Source organism: Phalacrocorax carbo, chromosome 1 (assembly GCF_963921805.1).
Source record: "Phalacrocorax carbo chromosome 1, bPhaCar2.1, whole genome shotgun sequence".
Classification (NCBI taxonomy): Eukaryota; Metazoa; Chordata; class Aves; order Suliformes; family Phalacrocoracidae; genus Phalacrocorax; species Phalacrocorax carbo.
In genome coordinates this window covers 200,779,708-200,804,705 of record NC_087513.1, presented here as the reverse complement: position 1 = coordinate 200,804,705, position 24,998 = coordinate 200,779,708, and the positions used below count along the sequence as shown (strand labels likewise).

The following is a 24,998-nucleotide window of genomic DNA, read 5'->3' as shown; positions in this document are numbered from 1 at the left end:
TCAGTTCTTTCACCTCCTAATTTTGTAGAGCTGTCCTTTGGCGTAGGTAGAAAACAATGCATTAGTCACTTCTTGTTATTAATTCGTTGGTTATTTTGTGGACATTTCCCATAAGGAATACTACAATCTCTACTTCTACAGTGACTATAGAAACAAGTCTTAAAATGTCAATCAAATTAACACATACAAAAAGATAAAGTTTATGCAATTTTTTAAGTCACAGCTCGTTGAATGGTAAATTCGTTTTTTTCTTAAAAAAAGAAGATTATTTATTATTTCCTCTACTTTAAACTAAAAAATAATACAGCAATACAGTATTGACGAAGTTAACACCTCCTATTTAGAAATAAAAATCTAATTCCCTGAACATGCCATATGGACAGCTTCTGTTACCAAAAGAGTTTCATGCTCAGGACATTTGTAGGAGCAGTCACCAAATTTATTTTCTGCACTTAATGTGAAAATAGACCTTATTTTGCTCTCCTTACTCAAAATAAGTACCCTTCTCCCAAAGTAATCCTGTTGAAACTGGGCCGATGATAACCAGTAAGACAAATCAAGAAGTAACATCTTATGTGTCCTGAGCAAAGGTACCTGATACCACAGTATCAGGAAGATATACTTAATTTAGAATTGTAGCTTGATTTATGTTATCAGTTAGGGGTTCAGGAGATCCTGACCACACCCGCTGGCACTTCTCTTTGCTTTTGTACAAGCAGGCACACCTCACTACACCAATACTCACAGAATGAATGGCATTTTATTGTTACAATTGTTTCACAGATTATTCTACTAAAAAAAATCTCGAATTTCTGGACAGTGCAAACAGAGGGCTGCTAGGATGGTCCTTCAAGTCCTGCTAGTCTGGTGTAGAGTGTTCATCACGTTCAGTGAGCCCATATATGATTATATGACACTATGGGAAAAAACAGAATCAGAGTGAATAAGTCAGTTATTTTTAAACACTGTTTATGGATTTGTCAGTGTTATTCCCATGTCCCCAGAACTCTCCGTGGAGTTCCCTATCACCCAAAATGGCTCCAAATGCCTTTCAGGACCCTCTGATGCTGCTGAATATAGCTAGGAAACCTCTCAGATGTTTCTGCATTTTTGGCTGACAGAAAATATTTTCAGCTATTTTATCCTCATATTCCCAGGAACAAATGCCAGAAACTGAAAGTTCAAGACACAGAACAGAAGTTATCCAATAACTGAATTTGAAGCCTTCCTAAGCAAAGAGGAAATAGACTGAATCAGCACTCCACTGAGATGAGTGAGAAAATTTGACATCCTTTTAATGGTATGTTCTATGCTTCTTTCACATGAAAATTAAACAATGCTGCCTGTCTGCACAGCACTGACATCGTTACTGTAGTCAGTATTGTTATAGCATATTTTTCCTTTAAAATGAAAAACTAAATACAATTCAATGAAGCTGAAAAATCAATGTTCTTTCAATATGAAGTATCTCTGATATTTGCCAAGTGCTGGCATTTTCCCCCTTTGGTTTCAGTGGAGCTGAAATAAATATAGCCTCTTCTGTTCTTTCCCTAGTAGATCTCCTTTATTGGTGGAACATAACTCTAGGAATAGCGGATCTCTTTACTCCTTTTGTCTGACTTTTCCCAGGTGCAATGTCCATGGAGGCAGAAAGTACTTTCACAGGGGAGTCATCCAAAAGCCTGCACTGCAAAGTACTCTGAGCCACAGCAAGCACAGCTGAGAATTATCCCCAGGCTCTGTTAATCCATTCAAACATTCCCTCTGCTGGATGCCTTTGAGGCAACAAAGCAGAAAGCACCACGGGTTTTACAAAAGATTGCAGCAATTATTTTACATTTAAATAAAACATTTAAAATATAATTAATTTAGAATTCAGTGGGCATCCTCCATGAAAGTCGTACACTAATACAAGAAATCAGTCTGTGCTCTATCATATAAGATCTGTTTTAATATCATCCCTTTCTAAGTGAAGTCATGCAGATAAGGAGAAGCTATTGACAACTGAAATCGTCTAACACTCTTTATGGGGGGAAGGATTAAAAGATCCTTAGCATCAGTGGAAGGAGGGGACATAACTGAGTCCCCTGATTCACACCTCATGCCCATTCTGAAGCCCATGTCTCAGTGCCACTGATCTTCCCTTCTCAAACAGAACCAAAAAAGCAGAACATGCCAAGGTGTTGCAGAGGAGCCTACCCCACCACACACCAAATGAAAAAGAAGTTAGTCTGCCCAGAGTTTTGTTCTTCCTCAAGCCACTGAGCATGCCTTTGCTTTTGCTTTGTGACAGGCTTATTGGCCCTTCAACAGCAAAACTTAAGGCCTCTGAAGTTATCCCAATTTAAGTATGAAAGTTACCATTTTAATTAAAGCCCATTAAAAAACCTGCTTGAGAAATGGATTTATGAATAGATTGTTTGCAAATTTGGGGTTATTCTTCAAATTTTCCCAAACATAGCACAGGCCAAATATTTTTATGCTCTAAGCTTTTATTTTATGAATTTTCAGAAGCAGTTATCTTTGTAACATGTCAATGTAAGCCACCTTTTTTAAACACTTCGATAATATTATCTGTACTGCCTTAAGGAGGATCCCCTAGATGTATTTTTTCATCAGGACATTTTTAAAGCTACCAGTTCAACATTTGAGGAAGGAAGTACTAGACTAAGGCATGACATAATCATAATCACGACGGCAATCCACTAAAGCACTGGAATATTCCCAGGAAAATTCTGTTGGACAGACACAGCAATTAATAGCTAAAATCGTTATTTATGCTGATGAAACTATATGTTCATAAAAGTCCCTTCTAGGCACAACATTTTTGGACCTATAGGTAGGGCAAAAAGGATTAAATCTCTAAATTTTCAAAGAAAAAGAAAGGTGATGCAAATATGAAATTGAAACATGTTTATATTCCTTATAGAGTCCCCACAGTAGGTTGAGAGTCACTACAGAAAAAGCTGCTGTCCAGTGTGAACAAGAAGATCAATCCCAGGTCTTAGAAAGAAAGAAAGAGCGTAACAAGTATCATAAAATACATAAAAATTACAAGGCAGATAGAAACTCTGTTCGTCAAAATGTTCAAAATAATATTTAAATGTGTCTTCAACTAGGACTGCATTTTAAAATGTTTACCTCTTTCTGAGGTGTAAAAACACCAAATGTTTATTTGCTTGCAATCTGCAAAGAGGAAGAAGTTTATTCTGTTTTGAACAAATATAGGAGGGAAATTATGTGTTAAGAATATCTTACATGCCTCTTGGGTCTGTAGAAAAAGAACATTTCATTCTCTTTTCAGATATTCATTCTAAGTCCTCACTTATAAAAGCCAAAGGTTAGTGACAGGAACAAATAAAATAAATATTATTTTATGGGTTAACTCATTTCACTTTCTCTAATCATAATGATACAATGGGGGTGTTATATACTTTTTAAAAGGAAATGTATCATAGATAGTTTTAGATGGAAAGAATGTGAACATACACACTTATAAAAGGCATATTCAAAAAAAGGATGAACAAGACAAACTACAAAAGTTGAGGAATTCTCAAGACAGCACATTATAAAACTCTGGATTTTTCTTTCCCCTATGATGGCTAAGCACAGGCAGAACACGGGCACATCCCTGTGTTCCCTCTATGCAATACTTCTGTGGTTTATTTAACTCCTACATCTAACATGTTGATTACTGAGATAACTTCTGCCTTAGTATGTCCTAAAAACCCACATGTGACAAACAAATATTCCCAGAGTAGCAAATACAGTTACCCAACCACTGATCTGCCTGGCTGGGCTGTACACTTGAACGATGACTCCATCCTCAGCAGTGTAAAGAATTGCAAAGGAAAGGCTTATCCTTCCTGAGCATGTACTCCTGGCTCCCCAACACACCATTTCATCATTGCAAAATATGCTAAAACGATGATTAAAACTGCTGGCATAGACCACCTGCCTGGCAATAGGTGATCTGCAGTTATGGAGACTGTCGGTCACCGCCCTTGGAAGACTCCAGACAAAAGAGCAGGGTAAATATTGCACATCCTTGGCAAGACTAAATGGCAGCATAACATGACCTCGTCAAACTTATTCATGTCACGCCATTTTCCACTCTGCATCCATTAAGGTTGCCATTACTGCTCAAAGATAATAGAAATGCTGCACCTAAATATTAGCAAATGATCACCTGGCTTCTGCAGGTCACTTCTGTAAGTTTTGACTTTGCAAATCACTATTATCTTACTCTTCCATACTATTGCTAATTATTCCTAGTGGGGAATCATGCAAAATAAGCTAGGTGTTACTTCATAGTATTATTCCTTTTGATTCGAGCCTTATGACCTCCAAAATTTACAATGTCTGATTAAGCTACATTCCCAGAATATAAAATGGGTCAAAACCAGGTACAAATCACAGGCAAAGTAATTTTCTGTCAGCTCTCTATCCTGCCTGGGTCCATGGCCCAGCAAAACATCAGCAAAGTTCCTATTTCATGGAGAGTTTCAGAACTTCAGAGCTTTGCCTCTGTGGAAATAAAGCATGCAGAATCCAGGACAATATACATGCCCAGTGAGCATGAGTAAATTAATGTATTTAGAGTCAATCCATGCTGTCAGCTATAACATAAACTCAAAAGGCTAGGTATTTATGAGGTAGGATTTGAAGACCCAAGCCAAGTAGTTGAAAACTGGTCCAAAACTACTAAGCTACACTCAAAAACAAATAGGAAGGGAATCCCATGGTCCTAATTTGAGATTTCAAGACAAAATTTAAGGTAGAGGGGAAAAGTAGAAAGCTTTCTTTCCACTCCCTGGGCTCTTTAGCTGTGCAGGGCCACTCTGCAAGTAGCCTGGAGTAACTCAGGCTTGCTCTCAGGCAAGAAGCATGCTCCAGGAGCAGAGTTAGCAGGGGATTTTGGCATTTGCCGGGTAGAAGTGACCTTACAACTGAAAGCTGCCAACACAGGTAGTGCCAGGTCTTGCATTTGCTGCCCCTCTGAGCAATAAATTTAACATTTATGCTCAGAGGCACACCCAAGTATTCCCACCGCCTCTGACTTCCCACCTATGCACTTGTAGGAGCTCATGCACAAAACCCTCAACCCACAGGAAGCCACTCAGGCTTTTCCCCTTCTTTCTAAGGACGCTTCCTCAACTATCTCAAGGAAAATGGCTTTTTTTGACACCACACCTATTCAGATTAGAGGACTGCGATGCCATGAAAAGCACAGTCACTCAAGAACTCAAATAAGCCAATGAGGAACAGGATAAAAATGTATTTTGAATAACCAATACTTTATTTTAGGCACTAGGAAAGATAAGTAGAAAAAAATGCATTCCTGAAAATCAAATTGAAGTTGTGCCTGAGTATTCTCATTATGTAATGCAAAAATTAATGCAATGCTCTTTTTTGTTCTGGCTATGACATAGGTAATTTAGAAACCTATTCAGAAGGTTTCAGTCAAATACAGAATGACGAATATTTTCCTGTGCAAGCAGCTTCCTTATCATAAAAAATTACACAAATCATAAGGGGATAGTTCACCATGGAGTCAAATTGGTTTAATAGCCGCTGGACTCAACAAAGTAATTCCTAAACAGCTTCTTTGGTTTTCAGCTAATGGAAAAAAGGAGTATTTTATCTTTAGATTGTTACACCACTTCTTCAGCCCTATCACTGAAAACATTTTTAAAATTACATTTAAAGAAGAAATATTAAAAATTCTGGGCCACTTTCACAGCATTATTAAAGTTCTCCAATTCAGAACCACTAGTTAGGTAAGAAAGTCATGTCATCTGTTGTTTCTTATAACCCATCACACTCTCTAGAAGAAGTCAAGCCAGACAATCCAATTCATCTTGGAAACCATCTAAGTCCAAACACATTTTGACAAGCAAACGGGTAGGATATTAGCATTAGCAGAAACAGAAGACAATTTGATTCTGAGAGCTTCAGGAGCCTGCAAAGCAGTGGGAGCTTAGTGTCAAAGGCTGACTGTGAATAAATCAGCTCTGGGAAAAATTTTCATTTCTAGATCATAAGTGACAGATGTCCCTCATGCTAGAATGACTTTCAGGCCACTTCAATTGCATTTTGTTAGGAGAGGAGGAAAAACACAGTTACAGAGCAAAAGCAAAACACTTCAAGATTGTGTGTGGTGGATTTTAAATTAGTCTGCCGCTGTCAGGACTGCTCATTCCATTCAGTTGTTCCAGAATAAAAATTAAAGGTAGCAGATAAAGAACAGACTCTCAATACAAAAAAGGGGACAATGTATTCCCTATATTTGAAAAAGTGTTATTTCTATACAGTTTCCAATGGCCAACAAACACAATGGGAAAGTGCTCTGCTGAAGCAATGGGTAAGCAGGCTTCCTTGCCAGCTTCTCCACTCTGCACATCATGTCCCCACAGACCTGGCTGAAAGTGGCTGCAAGTGGCCACCAACCAGAGAGGTCTCATCTTCACAGTTTCTAGTAAACAGTGGACCTTATGTCCACAGGATGCCACAGAAGCCGACAACATGAACTTCCCCTGGTCCTGCAGGGACTATCAGGTGCCACCTCCTGGATGCCACTGCAAGAGGATGCGCTTTCATCCCAGAAGAGCTAAAAGCTGGGAGCGTGTATTACAGAAAATAGCACTGCGGGCTTAAACTTTTCTTATATTTTTCATTAAGCATTGTCTGCTGGTCACTGTAAGAGTCAGCATGAAGGACTGGATGGACTTTTGAGCTGATAATACATGGCAAATACACAGCTGAGTGACTGAAAGGAAATATTTGACCTAGAGACGGCATTTCCTCGTACCATGGAAGAGAGACAAGATTAGTAAATCCATAGTTAAACAACATAATGGAAATGAACAGGAGAAATTCCCACCAACTTCCACTGAATCAGCCTACGTTTTAAAATGAAGAGGTGTTTATTACTCAGCATTTTTAAAAATCTAGCCATTTACTACGTGCCTATCTATACACTTTAGAATTTAACTTTCCAGATACACATTTTTAATCTTGCCTCTTGACTGGTTTATTTTCATATATTTATGCATTTATCTAAATCGGTAGACTGGGAAAAATTCCTGAGGGTACAGTCTAGCTCATCTACCACAAACCTCTCCTCCCCACTGACAACAGCTGAGGTGCTGGCTTAGGCAGCCTGCACAATCAGTAGAGATATAAAAAGCTGACACTACCATTTTGCTGGACATTTGGAGTTGGTATTTCTTGAAAAGCTGAATTATATGTGGTATTTGGAACTTCTTGCAATATAAAATTTTCAGATGATTCTTTTTGTCAAACCCAATGTTTCATATTTTTAAATGTTGTGTTATAATGGAAATGTAAAACTTTTTCCTAATAAAAAGTATTTTAAATCTAAATCTAAAATTATTGGTGAAAACATTTTAACACAATAAAAGTAAATTTTGCTGAATCCCTGGGAAGTTGTGATTTTAACAAAATGTCATATTCAAAGACAATACATTTCACCAGAAAAATTCTGGCCACCTTCTGTAAGGCAATTTTTGGTGCCAGCTTTATTCTTAGAAAGGTTCTGTGAATTAAAGTGTTCACAGGTCTAACAGTAAGTCAAAGGCCAGTAAGTATCCTTATAAAAAATGATTTATTTCAGAGGTGGGAAAAGGCTGTTAGTCCAAGCAGGAGAGCAATAGTACCAGGAAAACACAGCTGCATGGTATCTGGCAGGGAACCAAATAATTTCTTTCATGATTCACTTCCAACTTTCTTGCCAACTGCATGCCAAGCAATGGTTTCAGAAAGGTGCCCACAAACCAGTGCTGGCAGGGCTCAGCCTGTCAATCTGTGCACCGAGAGGACTGGGTCTGGATAAAGGCCCCAGGAATACAGTGGGTCCCCACAAGGGCAGCCCCATCTCCTCTCGATCTGCCCAGCACTGATGGTACAGGAATGGCACGTAAGGAGGATGTTAGCCAGGAAAGAAAAACCAAGAGTCAGTCATTGTCTTCCCATACAGACAAAAAGTGAAGCAGCTCCAGCTGTCTCACTTTACTGTCAAGGAGGCAAGCGTTTACATCATGTCATAGATGGCCTTGTTCATTAGTATAGTCAGAAAACAACTGTATTCAGGAGGTACCTATCAGGGGCTTCCAGCCCTTGTCTGGTCAAGAAATGGTGAGAGGGCTGTGCACCTGCACTCATGCTACATGCACATGCCACTGCTGGGTTATCAGCTGCATTTTGTCTTGTTCTGTGCAAAAAAAAAGGCAAAGTGGAAAATTCATATGATGCGCTTCCAATGAAAACCTGAAACGTGGCCTTGGTGGCAACTAAAAGAAAGACTTGTTCAAGGTCTCACCATTAAAGTGAGGGGAGAGTTACCAGGCTGCTTGAGAAAGGCAAAGTCATTGAGGCAGCAGAATCAGGTAATATCTATTGGGGAGTTCTGTTGAAACAAACACCGTACACAAAGAGACACGGTAAAAGATGATCTGCCTTAAAAACAACGGTGACTCACAGAGATGAGGAATTAACTTCTACACGGAACGTAAGAAAGTGGAAGTCCTGCAGAAGCTCAGATGGGAGACACCAATGTTGATAACCATACATGACTAAGTAGTGCCCACAAGTAAAACATTGAAACAGTCATGTCAACACACTACCTGCGCAGGTGATAGAGTCAGGGAGACACTTGGGTCCTAACACCCCATCTGCTTTCTGCCAACACCTGGAAGTGCTGCCAATGAGGGAGCGGTGGTGCTCTCCAGACAGCCACTTGGCCAGGAGGACCCTCGACTGAGGACTGTGGTGTGCCTACAGGAAGGCAGCTCCTGTCCCCACACATGGCAGTATGCAACCGTCAGCTCCCTTGCATGCCAGCACCTTCATGGAAAGGAAACCTCAGTGGATGGGCTTGACAGGGACTTCTGAACACTCCAGCAGACAAGTTCAGACCCAGTCCTCTCAATTTAAATTATATCTTATTCCATATGAGACTCCACTAATTTTCATTAAACTCTTGTGGAGTGCAGTTGTATTAGCCATGTATGAAGCTATAAGCAATCAATCCCAAATGGTTAATTGCCACAATAAATGTATTTTTGATTGCTGCAATAAAGAATTTCTCCCAGAGAGGTGTAGAATGAGTTTCTTTAGAGAGGTGAAATAGCAATATTTGTGATCTTGTTATTTAGGGATAATACACACAATTTGGAAAAACAGATTGCATGCAAGTGAAGTTCTCTGGTTAAACACACAAAAAAAGCCCTGAATAAAAATAAGTTTGAAATGCGGGGGGAAAAAAATGTTTGTACAAGAAATAGAGTATTATGGCCCTAATACTCCCTTCAGCATCTGGGTAGTACCATACCATAAACAACAAACATTAACGTGAGTTTAGCTGCACTGGAAAACTGGAAACCTCAGAGGCCAATCACATCCAGCTTTTATACATGTAAAGAACTGTATGCATACTAGGAAACCTGATCTAAAGACAGTCACAATTGCTTATATAGGCAATTTTTAATGTGCAGATTAATCAAGAAAAAAACCAAAGCATCAGCGTGGATTACGATCACTGCAGAAAATAAAATGGAAGGACAGAAGGAGGGAGGGAAGAAAGGATGGAAGTAAACCATCACATCCTGCCTGTCTCTGGATTAGTTTGCACAATTTGGTTCTTATTTTCCACAGACTTTTAAGTGTGTTCAGTTGCAAACTTATGGTAAGCCCAGGTAAAGTGAGTAAGACTGCTGACGCAATAAATTTCTACAATTGCTTACTATTTTGCAGAATAAATGCTTGCATTGTCCCCCTGTGTCATTGTATAATGGAGACTGAAATATCAGCCAAGCAAACATCAAAACATTAGAATTATGACCCAGGCGTACAGATGGTGTTGAAAATTGGGATTAAAGCTATAGAGTCCATGTTCTTCAGGTGGGGAGTTCTCTTCCCTGTTTGGTCCTTACAACAATGGGATCCTGTAAATACTCAGAGCTCCAAGGAACAGCTGGTGGCATACCAAATTAACAAAACTTCTTTGAGATATTGATGCATCGATGCATGAGGCTGTGCTTCTGCAGAGGTGTACATACATCTCCACAGGTCAGAAGAAAATACCTCTTCAGCTAAATTGACATTCTCAAATTAACTCCCATGCCTGCAGCACAACATGTACCTCAGGTCCCCTGCACCTCACCAGCACCCTTTTCTTTCTCATTTACACCTTACTGTTCAAGACACAAGTTTTCTCCTAACTGCTGGCAGACAAAGGGTTTCCTCTACTGCCATTCCCTTTTACCTGCTTCTCAAGAAAATCTGATTTGCTACCTCAGTGCTAGTGGTGACACTTGTTCAAGGTCTGATTCTACACATGCCTTTAAGACAGAGAGGGTCACTCTCTGGAGTGGTAACTGGGCCCACCACTGATTCAGTTTGTTACCCACCTGTAGTGACACATGGCACAAGCCACAGCCTTGAGTCATGGGTGCGCTCAGGGCTGCACAGCTTGATGGTACAGGACAAGCTTTTGAAATCAGAGTTGCTTCCCACACTGGCTGCTACAACATGCCTCAGACAAGCTCCACTCCCTGCCACCTCTCCTATGAGCAATCCACAAGCATACGAAACCTGCCCAGGTAAGAGAATGTTTAGTTCATTTAACTTGTAATTAGACAGGAAAAAGGTTTTTAAAGCTCCCTTGCCAAAACCTTCTTCCTCTCAGAATGATTTATAGCAGATTCATGAAGAGCAGAAGATAGTTGAAGGGCTGTGACTCTGTCCAAGGCAGAGGAAGGTGCCTGAAAAGGATTGGCAGGCTCTGAGGGAGGAAGGAGCATGGCACAAGCATCTTTCAAAGGAGAAATGATTGCACCAGAAGGTAGCTTAGAGCCAACACCTCCAAACTTTTCACACAAAATTTCCTCTCCATAATTAAAGGCTAAGGTGACTTTGAGGATAGATTCTGAAAAAATAAACTCCCTTTTGGCTTTAAACAGGTTGAATAACATCAATTCATACAAAATGAGAGGCGCTAGTTTGCTTCTCCTAGGAGAATATGTTGTTTCCAGGGGAAAATGCAGCAGAAACATATTTATTGGTGCCAAAGAGCAGAGCCAAAGAGGAGCTGGAAACATTGCTGCTGTCAAAAGTGGCTATACTTTGAAAAGAACACAGAACTCAATATTCAGCTAACACAGGAGTCTCTCTGAAACTCCTGCCCGGTGTATCTAGCAAAACAGAAGTGGAGTTTCTCAAGCTATATATATCAAGACCACCTGAACTGTAAATATGGCACCCACAGGCAGAACTTACGTGTCTAAGTATCCAGTGTTGATTGAGATTGACTACTCTTGGGTGCTACCTCTTAAAAACCCTGAAAATCAATAATTCCTTTACTTAGGGACAGTATTTCCAAGGCACCCATGCATAGGCTTTCAATGTAAGCATTAAGTATAAAACTTCAGCGCATAAAGCTGGAACTCAACTTCATACCAAAAAGCTTTCTCATAATTCAAGGATGTTCAATAAGACAAACTCCATCCAACCTCTGGAGAGGTCTACTCACAAGACGTGTCCTCACCTAACTCACCCAGGATGCACTGAACTCAACATAGGGCTTACTGAGGGAAGAGGCAGTGTAGGAGGACAAGTGCCTATTTAAATGACTGGAAAGCATTAAAACTGGTATAAGTGATACTTGGTACCACTTACACCTCTAGTTCACTTGAGTGCAGGGCGAGAGATAAGAAGAAACACAGAGGAAAGCAGCATTTCGAAACAGGGAAGTAGGATATAATAAAGTGGCAGCGTGAACCCTGCAGTGAGAGTCTTTCAGAAAACATACTGAAAGCTATTCCCTAGTAAATGGCTTAATAACTATTATTGTTACCATAATATAGCTGGAGCTAAATTAAGGATTAGATATGGGCATTTTGTAAAATTCCTCACCCTTTTGATTTAAACTGTACTATTCAACTCCACAGCGCAGAATTTTCTGAATGGCAATGTCATGATTTGCTATATCACAGGCAAAGCTTATAAATAATTTAGGAAAATATTCACTTAGCTGGGGAATACCACTTAGCCCCTGTTTGCAAGGCGTAAGTGAGCTTTCCACAGTACACAGGGCTTGAGCTGCTTCTCTCTGAATAAATAATCCTCTCCCGTCACACACATATACACACATCCCCTTCCAAATTAATGTTCTTACCTTGTCTTTATTTTCAGAGCCAGAATCCTCAACTTTGGTCCGAATGACAAAGGGAGTAGATAATCTCAGGAGAACTCGTTCAAATGTGGCACTGATTTTAGGAGAAACTATGTCGAAGCACTCTTGGAATTTCAGAGTTTTATGAGTGTCACACCTGAGCTGCTTCCTAAGACCTTCTCCAAGCTGGAGAACCAGCATGTTTGGATCAAACATCAGGTGAAAGGGAAAAGCTCTGCAGAAGGTGCTGATGCTAATCCTCAGGTCTAAGGGGGACTGGGAAGTTCCCGGTGGAAGTGCTTTTGTGATATTTGCATTTTCATGTTCTTTTATAAGGAAAGTCAGACAGCTGCAGTTACCTGGGTTCGTCCCCTCTGAACACAATTTATCATTAGTGACCTGTTCTACTTCGACTTCCAAGCGGTAAATCTTCTTTGCTGCTGCCTTTATCATTCCCACCATTGCAAATCCCACAATCTGATGTGGATGAAAGTAATGAAGCATGAGATTGCCTTCGGGGAGCTCTTTGCATAGGAAAGAAGGGGATTCCAGGGTGGCCTGTCTTCCAAATGAAGTTCTAATGTGCTCCAGCAAAGCATCAAAGCCATTGAAGAAGTCTTGAAGGGTCCCACCTACAGCTCGAAGAACTCTCTCATTCTCATCAAAGCAGATATTGAAGAATTCCTCCCCAAACTTTTCTTGCATTTCCTCAAACTTCAGACCTACAGGACAATGAGACACTAATATCAACAACATAGTATTGCTACTGTGTTACATTTTCCCCTTGTTCTCTATTTGCCCAGTGTTTTTCCAAGTCAGTGAGAGTGGCTTTTTCACTGGATACCTACCCATGGGACTTCTGTTTTCTCTGGTGGTTGGGAATAACCCTAGAAGCCATTTTTGCCTGTCATTTTAATTCCTCATGCTTTCAGCTCACTGTCCCAGACAGCTACTTGTGGGAGTTACACTTGCCTGTCTCCTCTTCCCTGCCGGAAGCCAGAATACATTATAATTTCCCTGACTTTTGTATGCCACATGCGGTCCACTGTGTGAACACACCCAGCCATGGGTGCAACCCTTCTATTGTTGACCTGGCAACAAGCAAGGCTTCTGCTTTTATAGCATGTCTGTTCACTGCCTCTGCGGGGGATCCAGCTCTTACCAGCTTGAAGAATAAGGTACTGGGGCTCAAAGTCAGGCCTCTGGCTTTCAATAAGCAATGTGAAGCTCTACTGTCAGGTGACACATTAGTTGCTGGGGGAGGGGGTCTGTGGGTTTGGGGATTTTTTTCAGACTTTCCTCGTTACAGATATTGGGTACTGCCAGAAGATACAAAGGAATAATTACTACTTTTTTGTTGCCTGCAAAGGAGAGCAAAGCCTTTCTATTTATAGGCTTCTACACTCACCCATTTAAAAAAAAAAAAAAAAAAACAACAACAAAAACCTGCCTCTCAGAGCGATCTGAACTGCTCGTAGATGGGACAGCTCTGTGATACCTCACAATGTCATTTCAAGTCTCCATCACAGAAATTCAAAAGGTTTTGATTTACGGAGGTGATACGGCTGGTGTTGCTGAAGGGATGAAAAAATAGCAGTAATGGTAGTCCCTGGATACAAAAGTGTATCAAATCCTACTCCAGTTTGTAATTTACCATTTTAAGGATAACCTAGAAAAAATAATTTTGAGATGGTTATTAAACATTTTCCTCTGTCCTATTTTAAGGAAGACATGCTCTGTTAAATCTCATCTGTACATAAACTCTAATTCACACAGTAGAGTTTCAAAATTTATCAGATATGTTTGTATAGTTCTAAGCTGTAATAGAAGAAAAAGAAGTATGAATCAGCTTTATGTGAATTACGAGTATCCAGCAAAAGTTTTCAAAGGAAATTAATAATGGAATTAACAGAGTTCCTCCAGTGTACTGAAATATATCAAAGTTCAGTGAAACATTCAAACACCTTAAAATTTATCTTGAATTCTAACAGAAATGAAGGACAGTTACTTATTTCCTAAGGGATCTACAGGCTCTTGATTTTAATATGTATTCAGCATGCTTTATAACATCAATAAGATCCCAGTGGATCACCAAACTTCTCACTGTTTGTTTAGATTGCTTGTAGGCTTTGAAATTTGGAAGAACCGTGTGATTAGTGACTTTCATGCCCAAGACAAGAAGTCATTCATTGGTTGTTTGCAGACAATAACCTTTGATCATCTCAAGGCAGAGTCTGAACTGCCTATGCACACAGGCATAATTATAACAATCAATATTCACAAGGGATCTGAGTGTTCCACAGTTTTGCAAACTATCCGCCACAATAGTTTTGTTTGGACCGTCAATATGGTTAATCGCACAGTAAAATGCATAAAATTACATATATAAACAGGACAACATGACAGCATGACCAAGCATATTTTATGAAAGAAGTAATAGTAATAATTTGGGAAAGTTCATTCAAATGCCATTACTCATAATCAAATTTGGTCACTAAACTAGGTTATTACAAAAATATTCCCAGGATCTTTTATGACCACAGATGGTCAGATCTGCAGCAAAGCCAAAAGAAAGTACCTCTGGTACAAAATGCCCCCTAATATCCTGACTCAGAGGACAGTGTGCCAATTCCTGACTCATTATCGCTACATCTGCATAATGTAGTATTGCAATATTGTCCATAAAAACACTCACTATAGCCCAAAAAGACTTAAATTCTAACCCATACCAATAACATTGTCATAACTGGTTATTAACAGCAAGGAGCTAAGAAATTATCATATTTTATGTATACACAAACACATATGCATACTTTCAAATCTTGTTCACAGAGTGAACTGCGAATAACTTTAGAAGTCTGTGTGCAGAAGTGAGCAGCCTAGCAGGGGCGTCCGAGGCTGTAAGATTGCAGAGGCCCTGAAAATATGGGAACAGGACAGCTATTCGTGCAAATGACCAAATACTGTTACAGAGCTATGCAACATCCCACGAACCTGCCCAAAATGACAGCATAGGCTGGGTTGCCTTTAAAGTATAAAGTTGCAGTAAACCAGTCAGTTGCCCTGGCACCACTAACTGAAACTAGGATATGCAGACTGATCACTTGTGTACTGTACTGCTACATATGTAAGCCTTGTCTCGTTATTGTTAACAGGAGTTGTATCTTAGTATTCGGCCCAAGGTTTTGCTGATTGCCTTAGACTGGTCTTCTTGTCTGCCCTGAAGGACTGGCTGTTCAATCTGGACACAACGTACTGACTCCAAGCAGCATGAATTATACTATGAAATTCAGGTCAATGACCTGGCTTGAGGACGTGCCACTACTTTAAAAAAACGTTTTAGCTTTGAATTGAGTTACACACAGTACCAGCAGAAAATTGGATTAGTGCAGAATAGAAAAATGGATATGCCCAAACTCGTCCAAACTGCTGGTCTGTCTTTGTCGGGAATTTTCTCTCTAATAATAGACACCATGAGATACTGAGAAACTTAAACAAAGTCAAACAACCTTCTAAAACAAACAAGTATAGGGTACCTATCAGGGAAGTTTCTTCCTAAGGCTCACCAATAAAAGGTCAATTTCTGCTTGAAGCATGAGGGTTCTTCTTTAAATGAAAAAATCTTTATTTAAATTCCTATTATACAAACACACACAAACTATTTTTCTTCCGTACTCCTACAAAGCTTTTGGCTTCAGTGAGGTACTTATACGAAGTTGCACAAAACACTTAATCTGTATTTTTACTGACTTATTCCTGCCTCTCTTATTGAAACAAATGATGAACAGAAGCACACACTTACCTAACGTTAACTCTCTATATATTTCATCATAACCTTTTCATTTGCTACCATATAAATGGCCTCAATCCCTTTAATATCTTCTGTGGAGTTTCTCCTTACCCCTTCCTCTATACTTACTGGATATGTTTAGCTTTCAATAGGCAATAGAAATGACTGTCATCATCACAAGGAAAGAAAATGTCAGACTGCATCAGATCACTATTCAGCTGCTCTGAGAACTTGTCTCAGCAGTGACTGGTATCAGATGCTATAGAAAAACTATAAAATCTGATGGAAAATCATGACAAAAAAGGGTTTTGAGGAAGCTCCTCCCTACCTGCTACATAGATGTTTGGCTTATTCACTGAAATGGATGGAACTACCAGATCAGGAGATAGTTTTATTATGTACAGAAAAACCTGCTTGTTAAAAATATTCCCAGAACTCATTGTCTCTATAGTGCCTACTTCACTACATTTATCTTTAAAAATTATCTTTGGTACGATTTCTAATTCCAACATATTCAGTATTTCCTTTGTTTTTTTCTTTTATTTTAAGAAAAGACAAATAAAATCATTAAAATAATCTTATTTATAACCTTCAGGCTATACACGTGCATAAACAGTCTAATCTTTTCAAACCTGTCTCACATTAAATTCTTTTTCTGCATCTTCATTTTGTTTTAATTTTGATTTTGCATTGGAGTAATTCAAATTGAAGATGGCACTGAAAACGTGAGTCAACTTCTGTTCATCCGAATCAATTACTTGCTATTCCTTTCTGAAAAGCTGGCATTTCCATTCTTTCTTTTTCACTATGGACATCTAATCAAAATTTTGATTCAGCTGCCTGGCAAGAAAATAGTATTTGAGATCTGTACGCATGCCCAGCACTTCCAAATGCAGAGGCCCCTGCGCTCCCATATCACCTCCTGCGTGACCCTGACAACCATTGGTAAGGCTTCCTAATGGGCACTAGCTTGCAATTGGTGAGTACAAAAAAGTCTTCCATAGTTTCACCAAGACACTTCACTGAATAGCAGTGATACAAAAAAACCCAAATTCATCCCAACACTCTCTGCTGTTGCCCAAGCAAAGCCATTTGTTATTTTAAGCTTCTGCTGTTTACCAACCTTCTACTAATATACTGAATAAATACATCGCCCTCAATTTACTTTCCTTTTGGAAAGTGATCTGCTGTGCTTCTATTTCTAAATCCACTTCTTCAAGAGGGCACATCACATGTTTTAACTCTACTAAGTTTATTTCCTTAGTAATGTCTTTTTGTTGCTTATTCTTACAATGCCATTTTTATTCTAGCCCATACTAGAGAGAAATTAAATCTGCACATTGTAGAAGGAAATTGAGGCAAAGCAACCATAGAATGAGGGTATTGCTCTGAGCCTCCATTACAAAGCACTTTGGGATCTATGACAAAAGTACTATATAAGATCCATCATTGTACTTTGAAAATGTGTCTCAAAGGCATTTATAGAAGAGATCCTATACTTGTGAGCCAGATCCAAAATTACCAAAGTCTTTAAGCATAGGTTTGAAGTACAAATCAAGTATTTCACTGAACTGGAGCAGAAATAGATGACTTCATCCTGTAATAACATGCTAGTAAAAGGTCCTTCATTTTCTTTTCAGCAGTTCCTGTAAACTGCAAATGCACTACAAAATGTCAAGGAACTAATACGCTACTTGTAAGTATTTTGTACATTACTAAGTGGAAAAATTAGATAGGAATCTGTTCCCATAAAGAAAATCACAAATCATAGGCTCTTCGGAAACAAATAGAAGATGAATGATGTGATAAAAATGTCCAAGTAATCCATCAACTTGCAGAGCATGCAGATGCACTTACAAGCCATCCAGTTCTTCCTTAAAGTAAATCATGGAGACAATGGTTGCAGAGTGGCCAGCATCTGATTCCTTTGGCATAGAAAAATACCTTTTATTTTTTTCTGGGATACCCATTAAGAATCTGTAAATGTCAAATATTAAGGGGATGGGACAATTCAATATGCAATTCCAGAACTCATACTGTGGACAGAAGCAGAATTTGCCACCTTCAATTATAGCAAATGTGGATTAGTAGATTTTTGGCACGAATAAGATCTTTGCCTTAAACGGACTTTTGGACAGAAAGCCAGGTAGCAGTTCAGAATTCCAAAGCGTAATTTAAGATGGTAGGGAAAGCAACATTTGTTCTTTCAATAAAAAAGGATTTTATGTGTACAGGCTAATGCTGAAGGTGCATTAGATGAATCATTCGGCTTGTAAGTGAGCCTTCTACAGCATCTAATTACTGTATAGAGGACTTTGATCTTAATTCATTATGATGGTGAATTTATGTCATCCTGGGAATCCAGATAGGTTTTTTATATTACTGTTTTTAGTGGTTTTTATATAAATACAATAACATCATTTTATGCCTTTACGTATGGTTTTGACACAACTGTAAAATTTTTACTACACTTCTCTTACAGTGCCATACAGGGCTTGCATATTTTTAAAGATTTCATCAAATAAAAATTAGAATTATTAAGAATTCCTCACACTTGTTACCTACAATACTTGTTTTATCCAATTTTAATGAGGCGTTTTCCTTCCTTGTTAAAGTGAGGATCTCTTCTGACAAATGATGCTTAGAAATACCACTGTAATTACTGCCTCTTGGTGAGGACCTTATCACCTGTGCTCAGCATACATCTAAAAGATTCTACTCCAAACTACTGACACAGGAAGCTCAGCTGAGCTATTAAGAACAGGCAATGTTCTTTTTTTTTTCCCCATATAGCACTTTCAGTAACAGCCAGTTCTGCAGACAAAGCCGAGCTGTCTGAAGCAAGACTATCATCATTTTGTGTCCCCCATCACATCTTGGAAGCCTCAATTCTTAGATTTGCCCAGCGGTTATTATATGAAAACTGCAATCACTAGGTTGGTGATTGCTAAAAATAAGGCAGATCCAGTTTGTTTCACGTTAACTCTAGAGATCAAATAGCAATAAGAACAGAGTTTTTAAAATTGCTTTTGCATTAAAATAAGCATATATGTCTTTGAATTGACATAGGGAGCAGAACTTCACTTCTCGGAAAGAATAAAATTGTAATGAAATCTAAAAACTTTTCTCATTAAATGCAAAATCTTCTCTCATAATTCCTCACATATATGAAGGGCTCAATTCAGTTGACTAAATATAGAAATCTAATGCTACTTGAATCTTCATAAGGCATCCAAGACATCTCCAGAAAAACTAACAAATAGTTACTCCACCAGGACATGGAACTTAAGGGAGACCTGAACATTTCTGAAGGTTTGACAGAGGCCACACAAGATAGCCCACAGCACCAAAAATAATGGTAAACACCTACATTTAGCCAATGAATCATGACCAGAATGTCTTCTACTTTATAAATAGACTTCTACAAGATGTTATTGTATATCATAACTTCAAACTGCTCACTATCTACTGGTAGTTCATCTGCTTTCTAACAATAAAGAGCTCTGATTTGAGAAAAGTGGGACATCTAAGGCCATTTGGTATTAACATTTGTCATTTTCTAATTTAGATGTATTAATCTCAGTTTTGAAATCACATTAATTATGTGATTTTTGTTTAGATTACTTTTGTATTGCCAATGTGCTGTAACATCTGCTAAATAATAGGAGTCCTGTGTGTATAGCTTAGACCCCCCACCAGGATAGAGTTCCAAGTATTATTAAAATCCGTTAGTATCACCAGTCCTCTGGGCCATGTAACATTTCCTTATATGCCATTTGTGAGCCAACAACTTTAATTATAAATCAGGCTGTGTATCCTAAATTAGTTGCATCCTAATGACTATCTACAGTTCTTAGCTCAAAGGAAGCAGAAATTGATAGTAATTTCTGTACTTTAAGTATATAAGCATTTAGAGTTTTCACATACCTGCCGAGCATTCAGTGTACCAAACCCTTGTCCAGTTTTTCCAATTGCATCACCTCATCTAACCTCACTGTAGGCTAAGATTTGGCCTGGCATCTCCTTTTCAACATATTTCCTGCCTCTTCAAATGTAGTATTTTTCAGCAGTTATGTGCTGTTGTTATTAAATAGTTAACTAGAATGATCCCAAATTTATTCCTCTTTAACTACAGAATATGGGTAAGAGCTGAGATTTCCTTAGTTTCATAAAGGAAGCATAGATCTTCATCTTTGACAAATGTACGGAGAACAAATGACTTCTATAGAATTATGCCCTTTGCACTAAATGAAGGAACAGCCCTGCAAGATATATTTAGGCATGAAGTGATTTGCTCTATGTAAAGCAGCCTACAGCACACATGTTCTTTGGTGGTGACAAGCAAATGTCACCCAGAGCAAAAGCTCTCTAAACCCCTGCACCAACAATGGATTCCACCACCTCCTCCATGTCTCAGGGGGGCTGAATCCAGGAACATGATTTATCTCCCTGATGGGACAGGGCTCTGGGCTGGGATTCCATGTAACTTATCACCAGGGGATTTGGGAATCCTTACCACTGTGCCATTATCATCCTCCAAATGGCAGATGCCCAAAAAGATATTTGCTTAGAAATGACAGAGGAGCAAAGTCCTCACAGGACTCTCAGAAGCAAAACTAAGAGGACAAGCATTATTATCAACCTGTGAGTTAAGAATGCCTAACAGGAAAAATACTTGCAATACATGTTAAGTCCACATGCAGAGCTGACTTAGCAGCAATTTACATATGCTGTGTGTTTTTTAAGGAAAATGAGGTAATTTTAGGATGCAATTTTTTATAACAGATGAAAAAGAATGGTGTTGCATAAATCAATTTCTTGAATGAAGAAATGGAAGACGGTATTTTTCTCTATCTTAAGCAATGGAAAGGCAGATAGGTGCACTTATTTCTCCAGGCCTCCTTGTTGTAACAACTATCTGCTACGTGTGTATCTGTAACTTCACGCTGCGCACCCAAGGTATTGCAGGTGTTATTTATGCAATGTATGTATGCAGCATGGTGCTGCAGTACATACAATTTAGATATTGTAGTCTAATACACAAATAGGCTTTCAAAGCCAACATTTCTTCCACGTCATTAAAGATTGGGTATGAACATCTACTTCTGCTTTGCAAATTTTGCACAAAAGATTATGTTATAGATATTTATGAATTGAGGTTACTTTTCATTAGTTTTAATATCAACGTTATGACAGATTACAGAGCTCCTCAGCAAGCTGCACAGAGGCTCTAAAGGAAATACTGGTGGCATTTAAGGGAAAACAGATAACTCCCTCCATGAACCTCCCTTTTTTTTTTCTGTGAAGGACTGAAATCAGAGTGAAGAACAGGTCACATCAACAAAGGCTACATTAATTGTGTGCAGTGTTCGAAAAGAGTGTTTGGAGGACATAAAGTGAAGGATGTACAATTTTTATCTAGCTTGTGCATTTGGGATGTGTGAAACATCATGTGATACATCAGAAGTACACAGTGGGGTTGAAAAATGAAAACTGGGCATTCCTCTGTTGCTTCGTAAAGCTCAGTAGCACAGACCTGCTTGGAATATCTGCAAAACAGATAAGCAGGACAGGTCATGAAGGCTTTATGTCCCAAAATATATTCCTTACAGTAGGAATTACGCTCTAACAATTTTTTAAAAAATTTCATCCTTACTTTCCTGTTGCCAGAGTTCTAATTTGCAACTACATGGAAGTCTCCTGCTTTACCCTGACTAGCTGCAGTAAGTCAAAATGCACACTCTAATCTTACTTGAAATCAAATTATTTTTAATTACAGGGACAAAAGTAGTCCGAGCAAGATTTGGATGTAATTGCTCAAAATGCTGAATGTAAAAATGGTATGAAAACATCTTTGCTTTGAGAAGGTTGAAATCGGAACAGCACTGACATACTGTTTAAAGGATTAAAAAAACCCGAACACCCAACTATTATCTCCATTATACAGATGGGAAACTGAGGCACAGAAAGAATACAAACATGTCCAAGGTCAAATAAGAAACCTTTTCAGATACAACCTTTCTTTCTAACAAACCTCAGTATAAATTTATAGTCACCTAATAAAGAAATGTGGCAGTCACCCACATATATACTTCATCATCAGAATCTTTTTCTTATCATTATTTCTAAAGTAAGTTCAAACTAACACCAATCTGCTCTGAACACAGCTTAGCTAGTCAGCTAAAACAATTCTGTGTCAACAGCATAAAACAGACCAGCACTTATTCTTTGAAATACTTTATTTCAAACTAGGAACTTTATAAAGGCTCCCTTTAGAAGCTAGGATTTCTCTTCTGTTTTTCCCAACTTCCATTATACTGTCCCTTGTTTTCCTTTGGACGATATCCTTATGAATGACACTGTAAAACTGTGCATACACCAATTAAAGAAAGCAGAGTCCATCATAAAGCTGTCTGGACTATTCTGAAAAGGATACAAAGTTAAATTGAATATTCCAGCCACAGAAGCTGTCACTGCAGAGGAAAGCTGTGCCATTGATCTGGTATCAAACATGGTTTATAGTGTGCAAGCATGATGGACATGGCTCCCATAATTACAGCAGATTAAAGCAATAACAGCTCTATTGATGTCTATACTTGTAGCAGAGGCAACTTAGCAAGGAGATGAGGAGAATCAGGTCCTTCTACTGCAGGAAGATGGTGTCACACTTTAGTGAAAACTTGGCAGGAGGAAAATTCCAGTATTCATACATGATGAATCACATGCATCAAGCTGAGCATACAGCTTGCAGTCAGCACTTTGCTGTGAGCAGTGTAAGCACCAGGACCGTGGTGCGAAGCATCTGCTCACAGTCTTCCACGCATACTAATGATCTTAGCATTTGTTGTCTTCTGATGAATAAGGAATGCCAAATGACTATTTCAGAGGCAGTTAGAGGGTCAGGAGAGGCGAATCATATTGGCATTATCTATGGTAAGAGAGCAGGATGTTGTTTCCAAGCACCTTTAAGAAAACACTTTCTTCCAGCCCTAGACAGCAAGTCCCCATTACCACTCATATAAATAAACTGAGAGCCAGATTTGGTTCAACAGTTTCTCTAGCCTCCATCACAGTAAGATTTATCCTTGTCCCCTGTTCCAGCAATGCCAATTGCTCTAGGTACACATCCCAGTGGTTACGTCCTTCTTGCACAGAAGCGGGTCTCACTAATCCTTATTCAACCAGAAAAATAATTGCTTTTGTAAGAATTAATTACACAGCCTCCATTAATTATTTATCTGTTGTGATAGGCACTACAATTAAAATGAAGAAGCTGGTTTTACTGTTCATTCCCTTATGTTCCTGTCCCAGGTAAGGAGAAGGAAAGAAGTACTGCTTTTTAATTATCTTAATGCTTTGCTCACTTTGAAATTTTTTTTGGTTTTGCTATAAACTCAAATTCATTCTTTAAAAGGTGAGCTTTTCCCGGAGTGTCTGCAAACGTTTTTTCAACAAAGCCTATTTTAATCAATCCCCAAGACAATAATGTCTAGATGTTACACCTACACTGTGATCCCAACTGTTCAATCTGCCCCTGACACACATGCACTGTGAGGATACTGCTGAAAAAACAAGCTGCGCATTACTCAGCCATGCTAAGGGACCAAGAGTAACATATTGATTTAAAAGCACTCTAAAGATGAAAAAGTATTCATAACTATTTCTTAGAACACATAATTTGTGTCATGGTGAAACACATACTTATTGTCTAAACTTTTTTTTTGCACATGATAACACGGAAAGTTATTACTTTGCATAAGTCCTGCCTTATCACTTATAGTGTTTGTTCCTGAGAAATAGCATTCAAGAGTTGGGCTGGAAGAGTGGACCAGCAAGAACCTTATGAAGTTCAACAAGAACAAGTGTAAGGTCATGCACCTGGGAAAACATAATCCGGGAGTGCAGCACAGACTGGGATCCACCTGGCTGGAGAGCACCTCTGTGGAAAGGGACCTGGGGGTGCTGGTGGGCAGGAAGCTCAACATGAGCGAACAGTGGCTGCTGCGGCCAAGAAGGCCAACAGGATGCTGGGTTGCATCAAAAAGGGCATCACCAGCAGAGAGAAAGAAGTCATCATCCCACTCTACTCAGCGCTTGTCAGGCCTCACCTGGAGCACTGTGTACAGTTCTGGTCCCTGCTCTACAAAAAGGATGTGGACAGGCTGGAAGGGGTCCAGAGAAGGGCCACCAAGATGATCCAAGGACTGGGAAGCTGCCATATGAGGATAGGCTGGGAGAACTGGGTTTGTCCAGCCTTGAGAAAAGGAGGCATAGAGGGGATCTCATCACCATGTACCACTACTTAAGGGGTAGTTACAAAGAAGATGGAGACTCCCTTTTTACAAGGAGTCACATGGAGAGGACAAGGGGGAATGGACACAAGTAGCTCTTGGGGAGATTCCGATTGGACACGAGAGGGAAATTTTTCACATTGAGGACAGTCAACCATTGGAATAATCTCCCCAGTGAAGTGGTTGACTTGGCCACGTTGGACACCTTCAAGAGTCGTCTGGACAGGGTGCTGGGCCATCCTGTCTAGACTGTGCTTTTCCCAGAAAGGTTGGACTAGATGATCCCTGAGGTCCCTTCCAACCTGGGATTCTGTGATTCTGTGATATGATTGGCTATCATTTGTGCTGTAAATACTTTAAAAATGCAAATAAAAATATGGTAACTAATACTGGACAGATTTACAATTCAATTTCTTCTAAATTCTCTCCATGTCTCATACATGCAAAGTGCCAAGTACTGTCCCTTCCCCGTAATTTCAGCAGCAGTTAAAGGCACTCAGAACCTCCCTGACAGCACCTAGCATCTTGCAGAATAAGGCATCTGACACCAAAAAAAAGCATTGTGATTGTCAGGGAAACACAGTCATCTCTCAACTAGAACATGTTAAATGTTTCTTGTTAATGTCACTCCAATTCACTCCAATGTTAATTGTCACTCCAATCTTTAAAAAGGGCAAGGAGCAGGACCTAGAAAACCATAGGCCAGTCAGCCTCACTTCCATCC

The 24,998-nt window shown here is 39.2% G+C and overlaps 1 protein-coding gene across 1 annotated transcript in view; it reads right to left on the bottom strand.

The window, feature by feature from the left end:
• Window positions 1–24,998, bottom strand: part of GUCY1A2 (guanylate cyclase 1 soluble subunit alpha 2) — a 177,283-nt gene that overhangs the window by 130,776 nt on the left and 21,509 nt on the right. The window contains exon 4 of the mRNA XM_064441269.1: window positions 12,197–12,915. Within this exon, the coding sequence (XP_064297339.1) occupies window positions 12,197–12,915 (719 nt within the window). The remainder of the gene's footprint in view (window positions 1–12,196; window positions 12,916–24,998) is intronic.